At 42.5% G+C, this 18563-nt stretch overlaps 1 protein-coding gene across 1 annotated transcript in view; it reads left to right on the top strand.

Annotated features, from left to right (window-relative positions):
* TMED10 (transmembrane p24 trafficking protein 10) overlaps window positions 1-18563 on the top strand; it is a 35623-nt gene that overhangs the window by 3499 nt on the left and 13561 nt on the right. The window contains exons 2-3 of the mRNA XM_047795273.1: window positions 11496-11607; window positions 17610-17683. Coding sequence (XP_047651229.1) covers window positions 11496-11607; window positions 17610-17683 — 186 coding nt within the window. The remainder of the gene's footprint in view (window positions 1-11495; window positions 11608-17609; window positions 17684-18563) is intronic.

Genomic DNA, 18563 nt, shown 5'->3' with positions numbered 1-18563 from the left:
TCAGTCCTGCATACTTCAGCCTGACTCTCTTTTAAAAATGTGAATTTAATCACAGTATTCTGTGGCTATAATCATACCTCGAAAAATTAGCAGTAATTCCTTAATGTCATCTAATGATACCCACTTCATATTCAGATTTCTCCACTTGTCTCAAAAATATCTATTTAAAATTAAGTTGCATCTCTCAAGTCTCTTTATAATCTAGAGCAGTCCATTCTTTCCCTCCTCCCCCTTTTTTATATGCCTCCAATTGTATTGTTGGTCGGTAGTCCTTAAAGAATGTCCTATATTTTATGGAGTTCCTGTTTCGGCTCAGCGGTAATGAATCTGACTAGTATCCATGTGGATGTGGGTTCAATCCCTGGCCTTGCTCAGTGGGTGGGGGATCCAGTGTTGCCACGAGCTGTGGTGTAGGTCACAGACGAGGCTCAGATTCTGGGTTGCTGTGGCTGCATTGTAGGCTGGCAACTGCTGCTCTGGTTGGACCCCTAGCCTGGGAACTTCCATATGCCATAGGTGCAGGCCTGAAAAAAGAAAAAAGACTGCTGCACAGAATTGAAGCAGGGCATATCAATTAATCATCCATAGTGAATATAGATGTTTCCTCATTACTTTAGGCCTGTAATAAAAGCCTGTTGTAGGGACTCAGAATCTGTGAAAAACCACATTTTTATAAAGACTAGATGATACCATAATAGTTTAATGGACTCCAGTACCATTTATTATTTAGAATGCTTGTTAATAGTGAAAATTGGAGGATGAATTAATTTTGGGGGATGAGATAAGTTATTGCTAAGGATGACTTAGCTTTTGGAAATATTACAGAAACAAAAAAAGCAGTTGTGAGGAGATGCCATTATCATCCCCAGAAAGAAAAGACAAGCCTGATGGTAATAAAATCATCTAATTGTTTTAACTTTTTTTTCATTGTCATTTTGCAAGAGTGCTATTGCTAATTAATAATTCATTTTGCTAAATGGGATTATTTGTTATTTGGATATTACACTCAGTTATGGTCCCTGTGTTTCCCAGCTAGCTTACAGATGAGAAAGCCAAACAGATCATTTGAAGAGTTCAGCCTTGAGTCATAGGCCTATCACGTGTTAAGCCTCAAAATCATCAAAAAATATTTTGGCAGTTGGGAAACCATTGGCTTATATTTTTTCCCCCACTAAAAGCTATATTAAAAGATTGTGTGTGTGTGTGTGTGTGTGTGTACACGTGCGTGCACACTATAGTTTTGATCAATTTTGTTTGGAGCTCTTATACTTTAGCTCATGATTGCTGTTGCTGTATTGAGGGCTGATCTTTTTCTATTAAGAAAAGTATCCCTTTTTCAAATTCACATTTGATGTGGACTGTTGTCCAGTGGGTTAGAAACAGGTCAGTAAATAGGTGGTTTAACACATCTAATGTACTGATGATTTAGTAATATACTAATGGTTTGATACGTGGAAATTTAATAATACTAACATCTGGTTTATTTTTGTATTGTATACAAATTTCTAGCTTTAAATTAAGACCTGACCATATGTTTCCTTCTCCAGAAAAGTTAAACAGTATGTTACTTTATTTAAATCTCTCTTGTTCAACAGTTGTCCACAGCCTTCTCTATTTTCAGCTGATCTAGAGAACAGGGCTGCTTAGAATTTGAAATTGTTATACCATATTTTTATGATGACTTCTGAAGACTGAGTCTAGTTTCTAGGAAAAGGGGACAGATTTATGAAGGTAGTCTAGTGGGGTACAGTGACTTCTGTGCTGTTTCCTGTGTGATTTGCTGACTGGTGGTTGATTGTGAGCCCTGGCCCCCATGTACATATGCAGCCTGGCTGCCTGGACAGTAGAGCCCTCTGTGTAATCAGCCAGCTGGCCACAGACCAGAATTTGGGCTCCCAAACAAGCCTACGACTTGAGGGAGGTTGATGTCATCTGCTTTATCCTGTGCCCCCAACCTCATTGTTCAACACAACGTGTGGGAAATCAAGGGACTAGTTGTTAAGAAAGAACAAGGCTTTGTTTGTGTCTAAAAGGGTCATGCTGGAGGTTTTTTACCGTAAATAACTTTGGAACAGTATGAAAAAAAACATTTGATCTGGCTTCACCCCCGCAGTAGTATTGTTAGAGCAGCAACTGGTCTTTCCTTCTCATTCCCCTCCCTTCCTCCCTCTCTTTCTCCAGCTTTCTCCTCCTCACCTCCCCCCCCACCGAAATTCCCCCACTCTTACCCCCCAGTCAAGTGTGACGCATTGGCTTTGTCGAGTTAATGTAGTAAATGCTGATAGAAGCAGGAAGAGAGCATCTATCCATTATCATACCAGTGCCTGGAAATTTTCCATGTCTAGTTTTCAACATTTCTACAAGCCTCCTTAATCAGGACTTCTGTGCTATGCTATGCCATTGCTGAATTATGTTGGAAATTTGAAAGAATTTAGTGTTGCTAATTGCTGCTTAGGGCTTTTCTGAGTTTGACTTCGTTCTGGGTGAAATCTAGATATAATTCCCTGATTCCAGGGGTGCCATTGGTAGACTCAGTCCTTGGCTCTTGTTTGAAAGATCAGGGTAAATTTGTTTTATGGCCATTAAATGTAGCTTCTAGGCTATCAGAGTTGTCCATGTTCTTCCTGTCTGAGGACAGTGGGGGCTTGTGGTAGCCTTTTGAAAGTATTTCCACGAGTTCCCGTCATGGCTCAGAGAAACGAATCTGACTAGTATCTATGAGAACACCGGTTCCATCCCTGGCCTCACTCAGTGGGTTAAGGATCCAATGTTGCCATGAACTGTGGTGTAGGTCACAGACGAGGCTTGGATCTGGCGTTACTGTGGCTGTGGTGTTGGCCGGCAGGTGTAGCTCCAATTCGACCTCTAGCCCAGGAACCTCCATATGCCATGGGTGCGACCCTAAAAGATAAAAAGCAAAAAAAAAAAAAAAAAGGAATTTCCAATACTATTATTCTAGTCTAAAACTACAGCATCTTCAGTGATTTGGAGTTCTTTTTTTTTAGTCTTAGAGTAGTAGACCTCACAGCTTAAGATTCATTGTGAACTCTTACCTAAGAAGTGTAGACACCTGCAACCATGATCATTCTGTGTGCACCCACAGTCTTCTTTTTTCTTTTCCCACCTCCCACACCTAATGTTGTTGGGTCTTTCATGTAGTTTATTACTTATCAAGTAAAACCCATGCAGGACATGCTAAAGTCACCTCGTATTTCTTACTATCCCCTGTTAGCAGTTAAAACAATTCATTGGATGCCTGCTTTGTGAGGCATTCTGTATCCCTCTGTTTCTGAATCTTACGGCTGCTTCCTTGAGGCTTATCTGTCTTTTCCTTTTGCATGCAGGAATCATTTAGGCCCTTGTCATCCGTGGGTTTAGTTAGCGTAGACTGCTTTATCTAGTTTGCCATCCTTTAGCACTTTTAGATTGGAGGTATGCTTAGTGACTAAATGTTCCGGAGTTCTGAGTTACCACTAATAAGCAGTTATGACAACAGCAATGCTAGCAGTAACAACAGCAGTGATCGTAACACTTACTGAGGGCTTGCCAGATGCCAAACCCTGTTCCAGGCGCTTTGCTTATGTTAAATTTAATCCTCGCATCAACCCCATGAAGTACATACTCTGGTCCTTACTTTACATATGGGGCACAGAGAGGTTAAGGAACATTACCAGGGCTTTCCAGCTAGAGGTCTGACTCTAGAGCCTTCAGTCTCACGAGTATGCTGTACTGTCTCTCACATGGAGAAAATGATAGGTGTTTCTGTTGGGTTATTTTTATTCAGTGTATAGAGCTTCTGCGACAGACTTGCTCTGTCTTAATTCCTGAGTTAGTCATTCAGGAACTACATGGTTGATGGTTGTCCTTAAAATAATATGTGCACATTGTATACTCAGTGTTATACCACAGACTGATCATAAACCTGAGGAGGATGGAGTGCAGGTAGGAGCCTATTTGAAGGAAATTACATCTTCAGGGTTTCACCAACTGCACCAAAGCCCCAGGCTGATTGACCACTGCTGCTGTGGTAGCACACCTGGAAAGATGTGGATTTGGCTCTCGGTTTTTATCACATTGCACTGGTGGGGTATGGAGCTGATACAGCAAGTAAAAGCACTGTGAGACCTGTGCCTGTAGAAAGACACAGACGTGCCACCTCCCTCGTGGGTAATCTCTCCTTTTATAGGCCTAGCTATAGACTTGTCCAAATTAACTATTTGTATTTACAACATGGAAAGTATGTAAAAATGCTTATTTGCTTGCTTGGCTTTGATGACTGTACATTTCTTGAGGATCTGGAGGGTTGTGTGTATGTTTGACTTTATCCATCTGCATAGTGTTTTTTAAATAAAGTTTTTATTTTAGAACAGTTTTAGATATACAGAAAAGTAAAGATCGTACAGTTCCCATATAGCCCACATCATTCCCCTGTTGTTAACATCTTACATCTCTGTGGCACATTCGTCACCATGAGTGAACCAGTGTGACTTTCCCTATTTTTGAGCACCGTTTGAGTTTTGAGGAGAACTGGTCAAGTATTTTGTAGGCTGCCCCTTTCTGTTGGGATTTGTCTGATGTTTTCCATGATCCGATGGGGATTATGGGTTTTGGCAAAAAAGACTACAGAGGTGAAGTGTCGTTTCCTTTTTTTTTTTTTTGTCTTTTTGCCTTGTCTAGGGCCGCACCTGCAGCGTATGGAGGTTCCCAGGCTAGGGGTCTAATTGGAGCTGTAGGCGCCAGCCCACGCCACAGCCACGGCAACATGGGATCCGAGCCACGTCTGTGACCTACACCACAGCTCATGGCAACGCTAGATCCTTAACCCACTGAGCAAGGCCAGTGATTGAACCTGCACCCTCATGGTTCCTAGTTGGATTCGTTAACCACTGCGTCGCGACAGGAACTCCAAGTGTCATTTTCATCATACTATGCCAAAGGAGCATACTGACAGCATGAATTATCACTTGCATTGACCTTGGTCATCAGGCTGAGGTAGTGTTTATCAGGTTTCTTCACTGTAAAGTACTTTTTTCCCTCTTTCTATGTTGAGTACTTTGGAAGGAAATCACTCTGTACAGCCCACATTTAAGGCGTGGGGAGTTAATTCTTGACCTCCTTGAGGCTGCTACTTTTGCATAAATTACTTGAGAGTCTTCTGCATAGGAGATTTGTCTCTTTGCCCCCGTTTGTTTAATTATTTATACCAGTATGGACTTGTGGGTATTTATTTTATACTTTGGATTATAATCCAGTACTACTTTAATTCATTGTTCAAATTGTTTCAGCTTTGCCTCTTTGGAGCTCTTTCACTTGGCTTCTGTGTCCCTTTGACATAACCCATTCTTATTTTTTGCCTTGTTTTGTTTTTCAGCACCACTGTCTCATACTACAAGGTGCTCCAGGCTCATCTTGTGTATTTCTTGCCCCAGTCCTAATATCAGCCCTTTCTCCAAGGAGCCCTGGTTCCTTTTATTGGAGAGTGGCATTAGAAACCAGGATCTGGGTGGATATTATTGTTGTTGTTGTTATTATTATTTTCATTTTATGGCCACACCTGTGGCATATGGAAGTTCTCAGTCCAGGAACTGAATCTGAGCCCCAGCTGCAGACCCTTTAGCCCACTATGCTGTGCTGGGAGCGAACCTGCACCTCTGCAGCAACCTGAGCCATTGCATTCAGATTCTTGACGCCACAGCAGGAACTCCCTGATGGTATCATTTTTAAAACATCTTTTCCTGATGCTTTTTTTTTTCCAGACATACTCGTGGTGGTAGCAAGTGGAAGTAGTCTCAGCCTTCTTGCAACTTTAGAGGAAGGCTAGGAATTCCCTGAGCAGCTAGAGGAGGCAGGATGGGGAGAGAAGTAGTGGTGCTAAAGGGCAAAGGCCTGGGACACGGGAGCTCTCATCCACTTCCTTCAGTTCCCGCTTCTGCAGTGGGTCACTAAAAGCATTCATTTGAACTGTATTTGTAACTTTAGCAAGGCCATGGTTGCAAGTGGAGAGACTGCTATTGGTCACCATTCTTTCACAAGGACCTTCCTGATAAATGGTTCTTCTTGTTTAGTTCCAGGAAAACTATCTCCGAAGATAAATTTGCAAGCTTTCATCAGAAAACAAATGATGTGTAACCCAACTTGTTTCTCTCTTAATCTTGGCTTCCAGAAAACTGAGAGGCAAATTTGTTGTGCAGATATCATTTGCTCAGTTCAAGTGTTTGGTAGTGCCTGTTTGTTTCTTCCTCCAGGTGAACTCTATTCTTTAATTCCTAATTGCTGTTTACCTAGTGTTTGGGCCTAAGCTACTTAAAAGATCCTTTTGAAGTAGAGGGGGTATTGAATGTTTGGTAAGGGAAGAGGGGCAGGCTTCAGGAGCAGAAGCTGCTCGAGATCATGTTTTTTGGGTGTTCCCCCTCGTGGCACAGGGGAAGTGAATCCGGCTAGGAGCCATGAGGTTGCGGGTTCCATCCTTGCCTCGCTCAGTGGGTTAAGGATCCGGCATTGCTGTGGGCTGTGGTGTAGGTTGCAGACACGGCTCGGAAATGGTGTTGCTATGGCCATGGTGTAGGCTGGCAGCAGCAGCTCCAATTGGACCCCTAGCCTGGGAACCTCCATATGCCCCCGGTGCAATCCTAAAAAGACTAAAGACAAAAAAAAAAAAAAAAAAAGATCATGTTTTTTGGATGCTGCCTAGAATAGTCCAAGAAAATCCAATTCTAAATGAGTCTCTTTTTCCCATTGGACCTGTAATCTCACTTATCTGACAGTTTCAGTGCGAGTATTCACATATTCTTGACATCAGCTACTGTGCATATACAATTAACACTTTACTACTTTATAGGTTGTGAACTTTGCTTTTCTACAGAAGGTGTTATCTAGAAACAAATCTTTATTACTTCCCATTCCTTGATGTCATATGGGCAGATTTTATGGCTTAATATTACCTTTGTTTAATTAAGAACTTTACAGTAAATTTTATAAGTGTTTTTTATTGGGGTTTTTTTATGTTTTGTTTTGCTTTGCTTTTTAGGGCCACATCTGCTGCATATGGAGGTTCCCAGGCTAGGGGTCTAATCGGAGCTATAGCTGCCGGCCTACAGCACAGCCACAGCAATACTAGATTCCAGCTGCGTCTTCGACCTACACCACAGCTCACGGCAACGCTGGATCTTTAACCCACTGAGCGAGGCCAAGGATCGAACCCACAGCCTCATGGTTCCTAGTCGGATTTGTTTCTGCTGAGCCACTGTGGGAACTCCTTGTTTTTTATGGTTAAAAGGGAAGGCGGGAATCCTTTGAGGGCTTGCTGTTAGAGTAGATAAAAGTGGCAGTTATTTATCATATTACCAAAGTAGTTCTCAGTAGAATTTAAGAGGAAAAAAAATCTCAATTTTTGAGAAACCAGGTGGTTTTTTTTTTTTTTTTCTGCTTTTTTAGGGCCTCACCCACAGCGTATAGAAGTTCCCAGGCTAGGGGGGTTGAATCGGAGCTGCATCTGCCGGCCTACACTACAGCCACAGCAACTCAGGGACCGAGCCACATCTGCATCGTACGCCTCAGTTTACGGCAAGGCCAGATCCTCAATCCACTGATTGAGGCAAGGGATTGAACCCAGGTCCCCATGGTTACTAGTTGGGTTCATTACCACTAAGCCATAACGGGAATTCCACCAGATAACCTTTTAAGGTGATCTATAATCAGAGCATTTTAATTAAAGAAATTTAAAACCATCATTTCAGCCTATTAGACTTTTTGCCAGTTCTGGCTAATCACTGAGATTGGCCTAGTTTTCTGTTCCCTAAATTTAGCTACCTGCTGATTTATGTAATTTTGCTGGGCATGTGATTTTTTTGTTGTTCTTCTTAAGATCAATGGCTTGGCTCCTAAATAGCTGCAAAGTAATGAACTACATGGGAAATGTACTGATTTTCAGAAAAACTCTAGGATCTGTTAGAATGCTCAACAGTCTCTAAGAGCATAACATCAAGGTTAAGTTGTCAAGTGGTCTGCCTAAATTTCCAAATATCTGGATGTATGCTCTTATATAGCTGTGTCAACTGAAGATCATAAGGAGTATAGAAATAACATCTCCACGTTTCCCTCTACTGAGGGAATTGTGATATTATCACAATTTCAAGGAGGTAGATTTCATGCTAATAAAAGGCACAGACAGTGAGAGATTCTTTGCCTTCAGCCTCTTGTAAAGCATTTGAATGGTTAATAACATTCTCAGATGTCATAGAATCAACCACACAGGTGTTCTGCCATAGTTACTGTAGTTCCTCAGTATAATGTGGAAAGCAATTTAAACAATTTTTACACCACTCAATACCAATTGGGGGGTGGGTTGTATCTGAGTCTTTCAGAAGAACATGGCAGATTTCTTAATTCATTTTGCAAAGTACTCAATGAAGGATTTTGCCAGTGCCTTAATAAGTGTTTTCTGACCTGTTTCTAGGCTCCTTTATCATCTAAAGAGACTCCTGCCCTTAAATAAATAATTTTTTTTTTTAAACTCTTGAGATCTTAAGAGAATACAAAGAGATCATAAGCAATTCTTCTAGGAAACAAGTTGGTTAGGCAAATGTGTGCCAAATCTTGTAAGCCTGAATAAGTTTGGTTGTTTGTCATAGGCCAGTGACCTGGCCTCTTTCCTTCCTTGACCTTGGGCATGATGACATCTGGGATGACTGTTCCATGCTGTACCCTTGGTGCTTATTTCCTGATATCCTCTGCTGGTTTCATTTAATCCTTTCCTTCTCCCTTAAGAATTAAACTAATACAATGAGCAAATCTGGAAGCTTATTTTTATCCACCTATGCCTTGGAGAAATTCTGCATCTTTACAACTTTATTCATAGGAGCCAAATCCAAATTAGAGTTTTTAGATAAGCTTAGAATATGAAAATTTGTTATTCCTGATGTTTGACTTCCTCTTTGCTCTTAAGAATTATCATTGTCTTTGGGGGGCTAGGGAGTGGGGAAGTGTGAGTATCTGATGGTGAGCAGGTTCTGAAGAAAGGAAGAATGGCGCTACCCTGGTGACTACACAGTACTTTGGGATTTAATGATTAGTTCCCAGACATTTTTGCCCTATAATAAAGTTCTCAAGTAGTCCTTTGTTTTGCTTTTTCTTTTAGTTGATAATTCAGGAAAAATATCCCATAAAAAGAGGCCTTTAGGAGTCTTCAGGGCTAAGCGTTCCCATGCAAATTGTTTTATTTATTGCTAACTTCAAGACCTCTACCTTGTGGCTGCCTGCTAATCCCTCTAAGGTAGAGAACGCAGACTGAACACTGCTATGTCCCCACTCAGGAGGACTCTCAGGCTGTCTGACTTGCATTGACCCAAAGAATCCATCAGATTCTGTTAGTCTTTCTTGGCTTCTGTGCATTCCATTTCTTTCAGCCATTCTTTTGTGGGGAGGCAAGATGGAATGTGGAAAGAACATGGGTTTTAGACCCTATCTTCAAATCCACAGACACAGTTTTTAACTCTGTGGTAATGGATGGATTACTACATTTTTGCATCAATAAAATGGGGATAATAAGACTGGCTTCTCCAGGATTGTTGTGAGGATTAAAGACTACGTAGGTAAAGTTTATAAAATAATTCTTTAATCCCTTTTTAAAAGAGTCTTTCCTTTTTTTATGGCTGCACCTGTAGCATATGAAAGTTCCTGGGCCAGGGATTGAATCCAAGCTGCAGCTGCAACATACACCGTGGCTGTGGCAATGCTGGATCCTTTAACCTACTGTGCCACAGCAGGAACTCCCCTTACTCCCTTTATTCTTCCAAACCACTCAGGTGCAAAACCCCAGACCTAAATTACTTACTACTTTTCTTTGCTCCTATATCTTGGCTGCTAGGTGTGGCCACTAGAAGTCCATGGTCCCTGATCTCAGGTGAGACCTCAGTGCTCTCCAGCAGTTCTTCTATATGATTTTAGTCTTTCTTCCTGTCTTGTGCAGAGGTCAGATATTGGTGGCCCAGAAGAAGTTGTTCTATAGACATCTTTTTTTTTTTTTGTCTTTTTAGGGCCGCACCTTCGGCATACGGAGGTTACCAGGCTAGGGGTCAAATCAGAACTGTAGCTACTGGACTACACCACAGCCACAGCAGCACCAGATCCGAGCCGTGTCTTCAGCCTACACCACAGCTCACGGCAACTCCAGATCCTTTACCCACTGAGCGAGGCCAGGGATCAAACCTGCATCCTTGTGGATACTAGTCAGATTTGTTCCCTTTGAGCCACAGCAGGAGCTCCTAGACATCTTTTGTTTGGCCTTGAGATAGTTTTTCAAATGTTGGGATTGGTTGCAAGGATTTTAAAACTAGATTTCAAATAAAAGTTAAAACTTTTAGGTTCTTTTAGGAAATTGGATGATCTAAAAACCTGACATGCCATGGTAGATAGTAATTGGTTTCTCCCTTGAGACAATCCTATCTTCCCTATTTCACCACTTTGTTCTCCACACCCTGTGGACTTGTACTGGCCCATTAGACTTGGTTATGCTGCTTACTCGATCCTGTGGGCATTCACTTTTTGGTCTTTTCTTGTGGGCTTTCCCATTTTAAAATCCTCAAATCTGACCCCTTCTGTTCATATCCAAAGCCTTCATCATGTCTAACCTGGAGTATTGGAATAGTGTCCTAGCCCATCTTATCTCTGGTTTGTCCCTCTTAATTAAGTCTATCATCACAGTGTTATCAGATGCATCTTTCCAAACTGCAAATTGAATCACATCACCTCGTTTCAAATTCTTCATCGCCTTCCCACTTTGTACAAAATAAACTCCTTAGCATGATGTCGTGGTTCTACATGATCCAGCCACTTAACCGCTCTGTGCCTTAGTTTCCTCCTGTGGAACATGGGAGGAATAATACTTCTTACCTATAGGGTTAAAGTGAAGATTAAATTAAAAATTGCATGTAGGAGTTCCTGTCGTGGTGCAGCAGAAACGAATCCGACTAGGAACCGTCAGGTTGCAGGTTCAATCCCTGACCTCGCTCAGTGGGTTAAGGATCCGGCACTGCCATGAGCTGTGGTGTAGATCGCAGACATGGCTCAGATCTAGTGTTGCTGTGGCTCTGGCGTAGGCCGGCAGCAACAGCCCTGATTAGACCCCTAACCTGGGAACCTCCGTAAGCTGTGGGTGTGGCCTTAAAAGGACAAAAGACTTTTGAGTCTCCTCCTTCACGATACACTCTGTGACCCTCCATAATCTGGTGACACCTGAGCATGCCTCTAGCAGTGCACTCTCTACACTGCAGCAAAGTTGTCCCATTTCTTATTCTTCTCTTCATTTATGCTCTTAAGCTCTTTGAAGGAACCATCTTACACTTCCTTGTTTCCCTAGTGACCAGTGCAGATCCAGGGACCTTAAATGCTTGACAAAATAATGAACGATCAACGTCATTCGTGGCAGGAGATCCTGGCTTACTATTACTGCTATTTATTATTGCTGCCTATTCTTACTTAACTTTTTTAAATTTTAGATAACAGATTCTGCTGGCCATATTCTGTACTCCAAGGAGGACGCAACCAAGGGGAAGTTTGCCTTTACCACTGAAGATTATGACATGTTTGAAGTGTGTTTTGAGAGCAAGGGTAAGTAAATCAGAGTGTTCTCCCTGAATTAAGCATCATCTTCTAAGCAGGTTAAAGCATGAACTTTCTCTCCTGCGCTGGACGGAAAGTGGAAGTGAAAACTCCATTTGCTGGGGTGCACACACATGTCAGTGAAAGTTGGCTCGTCAGTAGAGTTCTTCATGTGCAGGAGCAGGCGTCTTTTGCGTGCTATGTTATACTTGGCCTGAATGGTAGAGTTAATTTGGTATAGATGCTAAAAATAGCGCATTTATATGCTAGTGACATGTTTTCTTGGAGATTAGAAGTAGGGTCTCCCTGAAAAATAACATACAGCAAGGCATTTGGGGTTTTTTTTGTTTTTTGGGGTTTTTTTTTTTGTAAAGCAGGCACAGTTGATTGGAAGCACAGTGTATGCAAAAAGAACAAAGAAGTAGTGGCAGAAGTCAAAGTCACACACTCAGAGAAGAGTGTAGTTATCCTCACCAGTGAGGAGCGCCCAGAGACAGTTTTGGTCTCCAAGGCATTTGCTATTTCCTAGTCCTAATATCTTGCTGTGGCATCTTCTGTGCATCTCAAGGCCAAGAGCCCATAGTAATTTTTAGGCTGATTACCTGATGGCTTCTGGCTCAGTGGTAGGTACCTTTCCACTCCTTATTCTTCAGCTTCAAGGACACGAGATTCTAATCCATGCATTTATACCTGTTATATTAGTTGGGATGGTTTGGGGCTACAGGACACAAAAACATAACTCAAACTTGCTAAAGAGGATGAAGAGAAAGTGTGATTCTGAACCAGGAAGTTTATAGTTTAGGGCTGACTTCAGGTACAGCTGGATCTTAGGGGTTTTAGCAATATCATTGGAAACTTACCTGGTTTTTAGAGATGCCCCACCCTCTTTTTTTGCCTCCATCTGATTTTATTCTTAGGCTTTCTCTGTATGGTAGGTAGCAAAAGGAATCCTGGCAGTTTTACATTTATAGAATATTCAGAACATAGCAATCCTAGAAGAGCAAGCACTTTTGCTGATGACACCAGTAGATTCCCAGGAATAACAGGTGAACTAGCTGTTTTTGACAGTTAACCAAGAATTCACCCCATGGAGCTCCCATCATGGCTCAGCAGTAACAAACCCGACTAGTATCCATGAGGATACAGGTTCAATCCCTGGCCTCACTTGGTGGGTTAAGGATCCGGTGTTGCCCTGAGCTGTGGTGTAAGTCGAAGACGTGGCTCAGATCTGGCGCTGCGGCTGTGGTGTAGGCCAGCAGCCATGGCTCTGATTCGACCCCTAGCTGGGGAACTTCCATATGCCACAAATGTGACCTTTAAAAAAACAAGAATTGACCCCATGATCTAAAATGAGTCAATTTAGCCTAAAAGCTAAAGGAGGTCTCATGAAATAAATGGAATAACAGATTAAAAATAGAAAACTAAGGGCTTTTTTTTGTCTTTTTTTGTTGTTGTTGTTGCTATTTCTTGGGCCGCTCCCGCGGCATATGGAGGTTCCCAGGCTAGGGGTTGAATCGGAGCTGTAGCCACCGGCCTACGCCAAGAGCCACAGCAACGCGGGATCCGAGCCGCGTCTGCAACCTATACCACAGCTCACGGCAACGCCGGATCGTTAACCCACTGAGCGAGGGCAGGGACCGAAGCCGCAACCTCATGGTTCCTAGTCGGATTCGTTAACCACTGTGCCACGACGGGAACTCCTTTTTTTTTTTTTTGGAAAACTAAGGGCTTTAATAGTGATTTCGTGACTGATACTTTTCTGCCTCCCTCACTCCTGCCAGTACCTGGATATCTCAGCGGTATTCTAGACATTTCCATATAGTTGTGCATTCTTACTTCAGAACTCAGGCATCTAAGACTGTATCTGTGATCTTCTCTTTCAAATTAGTTCCCTTCACTCATCAGTATTACCACCACCTTCCCAATTACTCGGGCTCATGTTTTTGAAATTACTGGTGTGTGTCTTTTCCAGCCTCTCATTAAGTTATGCTGGTACTTCTTTCAAAATACCTCCTGTATCTGTCACCACACAAATCTGAATTCTAATCTTAAATCATGGATGGTGTCATTAAGCTTCTGATATCCCTGCTTTTAATATGTTCAAATATTGCTATCACCTTTATCTCCTAAAACACATCTTTTATCATGTCCGTCCTTTTTCAGCTTTCCCTTCCTATCCTGTCCCTCCCCTTTTTCAGCTATACCCACAGCATATGGAAGTTCCTGGGCCAGGGATCAAATCTGAGCTGCAGCTATGGCCTACGACTCAGCCATGGCAATGCCGTATCCTTAACGCACTGCCCCACCTTCCTTGGGGTAGAAATGTTCCTGTTCGGTAGAATGAATCCCAGAATCACAGAATTTTCTAACTGGAAGGGACTTTAGGCATCATGCATTTAGTAGTCTTTATACTCTTGCTCCATCCAACCATATCTTCCACTGCTCGTCAGGCCCCAGCCATTCTGCCCCATCCTCTAAACATGTCACATTTATTCATTTGCTAAAACAAAATGCTCTCTTCCCATATATGTATATTCCCATATCCATACATTTCTCAACCATTCTAGTCTGCTCAATATCTCCATCAGTTGATTCATCTAGCACTGTTCTTGATGTTGAGGATATTATAGCAGTGAATAAAACAGAAGTCTGTGCTCTCAATGGAGCTTACATTTTCATTGAAGCAGACAGACAGTAGACAAGTATAAGTCCAGTGGTAATGAGGGCTTTGGAGAAAAAGCAAACGCCTCAAGATGCTGAACGTGTCTCAGAAACAGCAAGGAGGTCAGTGTGGTTTCCTCTGAATAGTGCATCACTTACTGATTGGCATATATAAATGTGTGTGTGTGTGTATCACAGCCATGGCAGTGACGATGCTAGATACTTAACCTGCCGAGCCATGAGTATCTTTTGTGCTGATACTATCCATGTAATTGCTCAGGAACTGGTATTAAAATGTGTGTATAAGGAGTTCCCGTCGTGGCTCAGCGGTGACAAACTCAACTGGTATCCATGAGGATGTGGGTTTGATCCCTGCCCTCGATCAGTGGGGTTAAAGATCTGGCATTGCCATGAGCTGGTGTAGGTCGAGGATGCAGTCTGGGTCTGGCGTGCTATCGCTATAGTGTAGGACAGCAGCTACAGGTCCAATTCGACTCCTAGCCTGGGAGCTTCTATGTGACACAGGTGTGGCCCTGAAAAGCAAAAAAAAAAAAAAGTGTGTATGTATTTGTATGTATGTGTATACACATGTATAAATGTTTGTATATACACACAGAAACAGCACTCAATTTCTAGTTTGTATTCTCTCTTTATTCTGATAAGAAGACCTTATACCTTGTAGTCTTTGGAGGACCTTTTAAAACATTGCTAGGCAAATGCGGAGAGAAATTACTAAAGCATCTTTTTACAAAGGAAACCCTTGAGGGCCACGATACCAACTAATGGGATGGGCTGTCTGTTCTGTGCAAGAGACTGTATGGTCTGGATTCAGGTGGTCTGTGGTTTTGTGGTTTCACTCGTGTTTGAATAATGCTGAAGCTGTGCTGTGGTGAACAGACAGTGGGAAGAATATGTTTGGACCAGGTGGAGCTGTGAGCTGCTTGGATTTCACAGTTTGGTTTTTTTGTTTTTTTTTTTTTTGTCGTTGTTGTTGTTGCTATTTCTTGGGCCGCACCCGCGGCATATGGAGGTTCCCAGGCCAGGGGTCGAATCGGAGCTGTAGCCACCGGCCTACGCCAGAGCCACAGCAACGCGGGATCGGAGCCGCGTCTGCAACCTACACCACAGCTCACGGCAACGCCGGATCGTTAACCCACTGAGCAAGGGCAGGGATCGAACCCGCAACCTCATGGTTCCTAGTTGGATTCATTAACCACTGCGCCACAACGGGAACTCCGGATTTCACAGTTTTTTAAATGAGGAAGGAGAATCAAAAATTTGTATTGAATCTCTTATGGGCGATGTTATGATCAGCACTGCACATTGGATTTGGGAGAAGAGAACTCTCTGGGTGTCGTTTTTTTGTTTTCTTTGGGAAACATAATTGGTTCAGTGCTCAGAAGCTATCTGTGACTTGTCTTAATTTCTTGATCCTACTGTTCTTTCTTATTTTATTGCTCTCAAGTTTATCTTTCTAGTCTATCCAGAAGAATTTCTTTTTTTTTTTGGTCTTTTTTTGTCTTTTTAGGTCCACACCCATGGCATATGGAAGTTCCCAGGCTAGGAGTCTAATTGGAGCTGTAGCCGCCAGCCCATACCACAGCACACAGCAACGCTGGATCCTTAACCCACTGAGAGAGGCCAGGGATCGAACCTGTGTCCTCATGGATGCTAGTCAGGTTTGCTAACCGTTGAGCCATGACGGGAACTCCAAGAAGGATTTCTTTACTGTCTTTTAAACATGCCACACACTCCTTTCAGTAAGTCTTTGCTCATGTGTTTCCTTCTGCCTACCATACCTTGTCTGCCTTCAGGTGCTACCTCTTGAGTAAAGTCTGTCCACAACTAATCTCTCACCTCCTCTAACTTTTGCTTCATAGCTGGGATTATCTGAACCTTTTTTTTTTTTTTTTACCCTTAAAGTTTTATACTGCTTTGCATTTTCACTGTAGCTGTTATGCATATTTATGTATTAGATGCCCATTGAATTATTTGAAGGCAGAGATTGAAATATCTAGCACAGTTCTAGTTCCTAGTGAGCTCTAAATGAGTAGTTATTGATTTGGCTTCAGTCCATCTCAGAAATCTCCAGTGTCTCTCAGTGTTCAGTGCATTCTCTGGCTTATGGTCTTAGGAACCCAAGTGCTTAAGTGGCACCGTTTCCAAAACTCCTAATTTCATGCAGGCAGTTTTGAAATTTATAAGTAATCAGGTAAATTCCAGGGAATTGGGACTGAGCAATTTTCTGGGGCTCTTTTGAACCACTCCAGTCCCTTTACTCCCACTTGATGATTTAAGATTAGAATTCTTTCTGATCAAGCTGAATCAGATTACTTTTTCCTAGAGTTCCTGTGGTGGCTCAGTGGTAACGCACCCAACTAGTATCCATGAGGATGCAGGTTCAATCCCTGGCCTTGCTCAATGGGTTAAGTATCTGGTGTTGCTGTCAGCTGTGGTGTAGGATGCAGACCCATCTCGTATTTGGCGTTGCTGTGACTGTGGCATAGGCCAGCAGCAGCCCTGATTCAGCCCCAGCCTGGGAACTTCCATATGCCATGGGTGTGCCCCTAAAAAGATCCACCCCCCAAAAAAGGCAGATTGCCTTTTCTAATATGAACATTGCTCTGTTGATCCTACTATCCCAAATAAACATTCCTCTTTTAAGAAGTATCTTCAAGAACTGTACTCTTTTTGTCAAGTTTCTTCTTGGGCTCTTCTCTTGTAAGGGTTTTGTGGGACTAGTTCTATAACATTTTGTTTACTTATTGAAATGGCCTTACATTGACCAAAATACTTTAGTCCTATAAAATATTAGAAAAATGCTGTGGTCTTTTCAGTACTTATATTTGTATTAAGTAAATTCAGGCTTAGCGTGTATGCAGTAATCCTTCTCTCAGAATTTCATGGGTCAGCCTTTTTAGATGTGGAAATGTACTTTTCGGCCTAAGCTGGTGCCCACTACCTCCGGGTCTGTATGCCAGTCAGTTGTATGATGTTTTGACTTTGGAGTTTTATTTCCTAATCCAATAAGCCAGTGTGTTTTCTCTTTTCTGCTTCTATTCCTCTGTGGTGCCAACTACATACATATCTTGTGTGCTGCTCCCTCAGAGACGTTTGCCAGCAGCGTGTTTTCGTTGCTTTCTGGCCCCCCTCACAGATAGAGGCTTTGTCTGGAATGCTTGTGATTTTTAGCCAGAGCCAGGAATTTTCTGCAGCTGAGTAGGGGGAGGAGTTGAGGCTATTTCCCTCTATTGAGAGGGTAGGGGTTAGGGAGGGAGAGGGAGGGTGGGTGGGTGATTTCCCGGAATTTTAAATATTCCGCACAATGAATCCTTTGATTTCTTTCTCAGGAACAGGGCGGATACCTGACCAACTCGTGATCCTAGACATGAAGCATGGAGTGGAGGCAAAAAATTATGAAGAGGTATGTCCTGCTGTAACAGCCAGTAGAGGCAGCAGCATGCTGGTCTGTGAGGTTTCTGTGACCTAGTCAGGCCAGCAGGCTGTGCTTTGCCCAGAAGGCTGTGGTTTTCTCAGCAGTCATGTGACAACCAGCTTGATATAAAAAGTTATGTTAACAGCCTTGAACAATAATTCTGGCTGTGCTGTCAGCCAAGTGACTGGACCAACTGTCCCATAGAAATGTTGGTATGATAAAACACTCAAGAACATGCTATTAGTGCTCTTGAGACAGAAACCAGATATATAGTTGTAATTTTTTAAAGCCGGAATTCATTTATATGTTAATGTTCAAGGTTAAGAGAAGTGATTTGGTTTTAATCCCTATGGCTTTTTTTCCCAGAGTGACAGCTATGTATAAAACTAGGGCATGGATTCATTGCTATTTAGACTTGAACAACTGTGCTGTCTTTGAGAAATGTAGTAGTCAAAAGTAGCTTTTAGTTAAAATAATTTCAATTTCAAATTTTTCAGAAAGAGAGCAGATGGAAGAAAAACTGCAAGCGATTAGGTGTGTTTTGTTTTGCTTTGTTTTTGTTTTGCTTTTTTACCCTCGGCGAATGGACATTCCCATGCTAAGGATTGAATCTGAGATGCAGCTGCCAACCTACCCCACAGCCACAGCAACGCTAGATCTGAGCCGCATCTGTGACCTACACCACAGCTCATGGCAACGCTAGATCCCTAGCCCACCAAGTGAGGCCAGGGATCGAACCCACCTCATGGTTCCTAGTCAGATTTGCTTCTACTGCGCCACAGCAGGAACTCCGAGATTAGGATTTTTGCTAACCGGAAGTATCGTAGAGAACAAGAACGGACCTTTATTTGGGTGGTAGGAAGGTGGA

This window comes from Phacochoerus africanus, chromosome 9 (genome assembly GCF_016906955.1).
Source record: "Phacochoerus africanus isolate WHEZ1 chromosome 9, ROS_Pafr_v1, whole genome shotgun sequence".
Lineage (NCBI taxonomy): Eukaryota > Metazoa > Chordata > Mammalia > Artiodactyla > Suidae > Phacochoerus > Phacochoerus africanus.
Note: the sequence above shows the minus strand (reverse complement) of the source record. Positions and strands in the feature narration are given on the sequence as shown.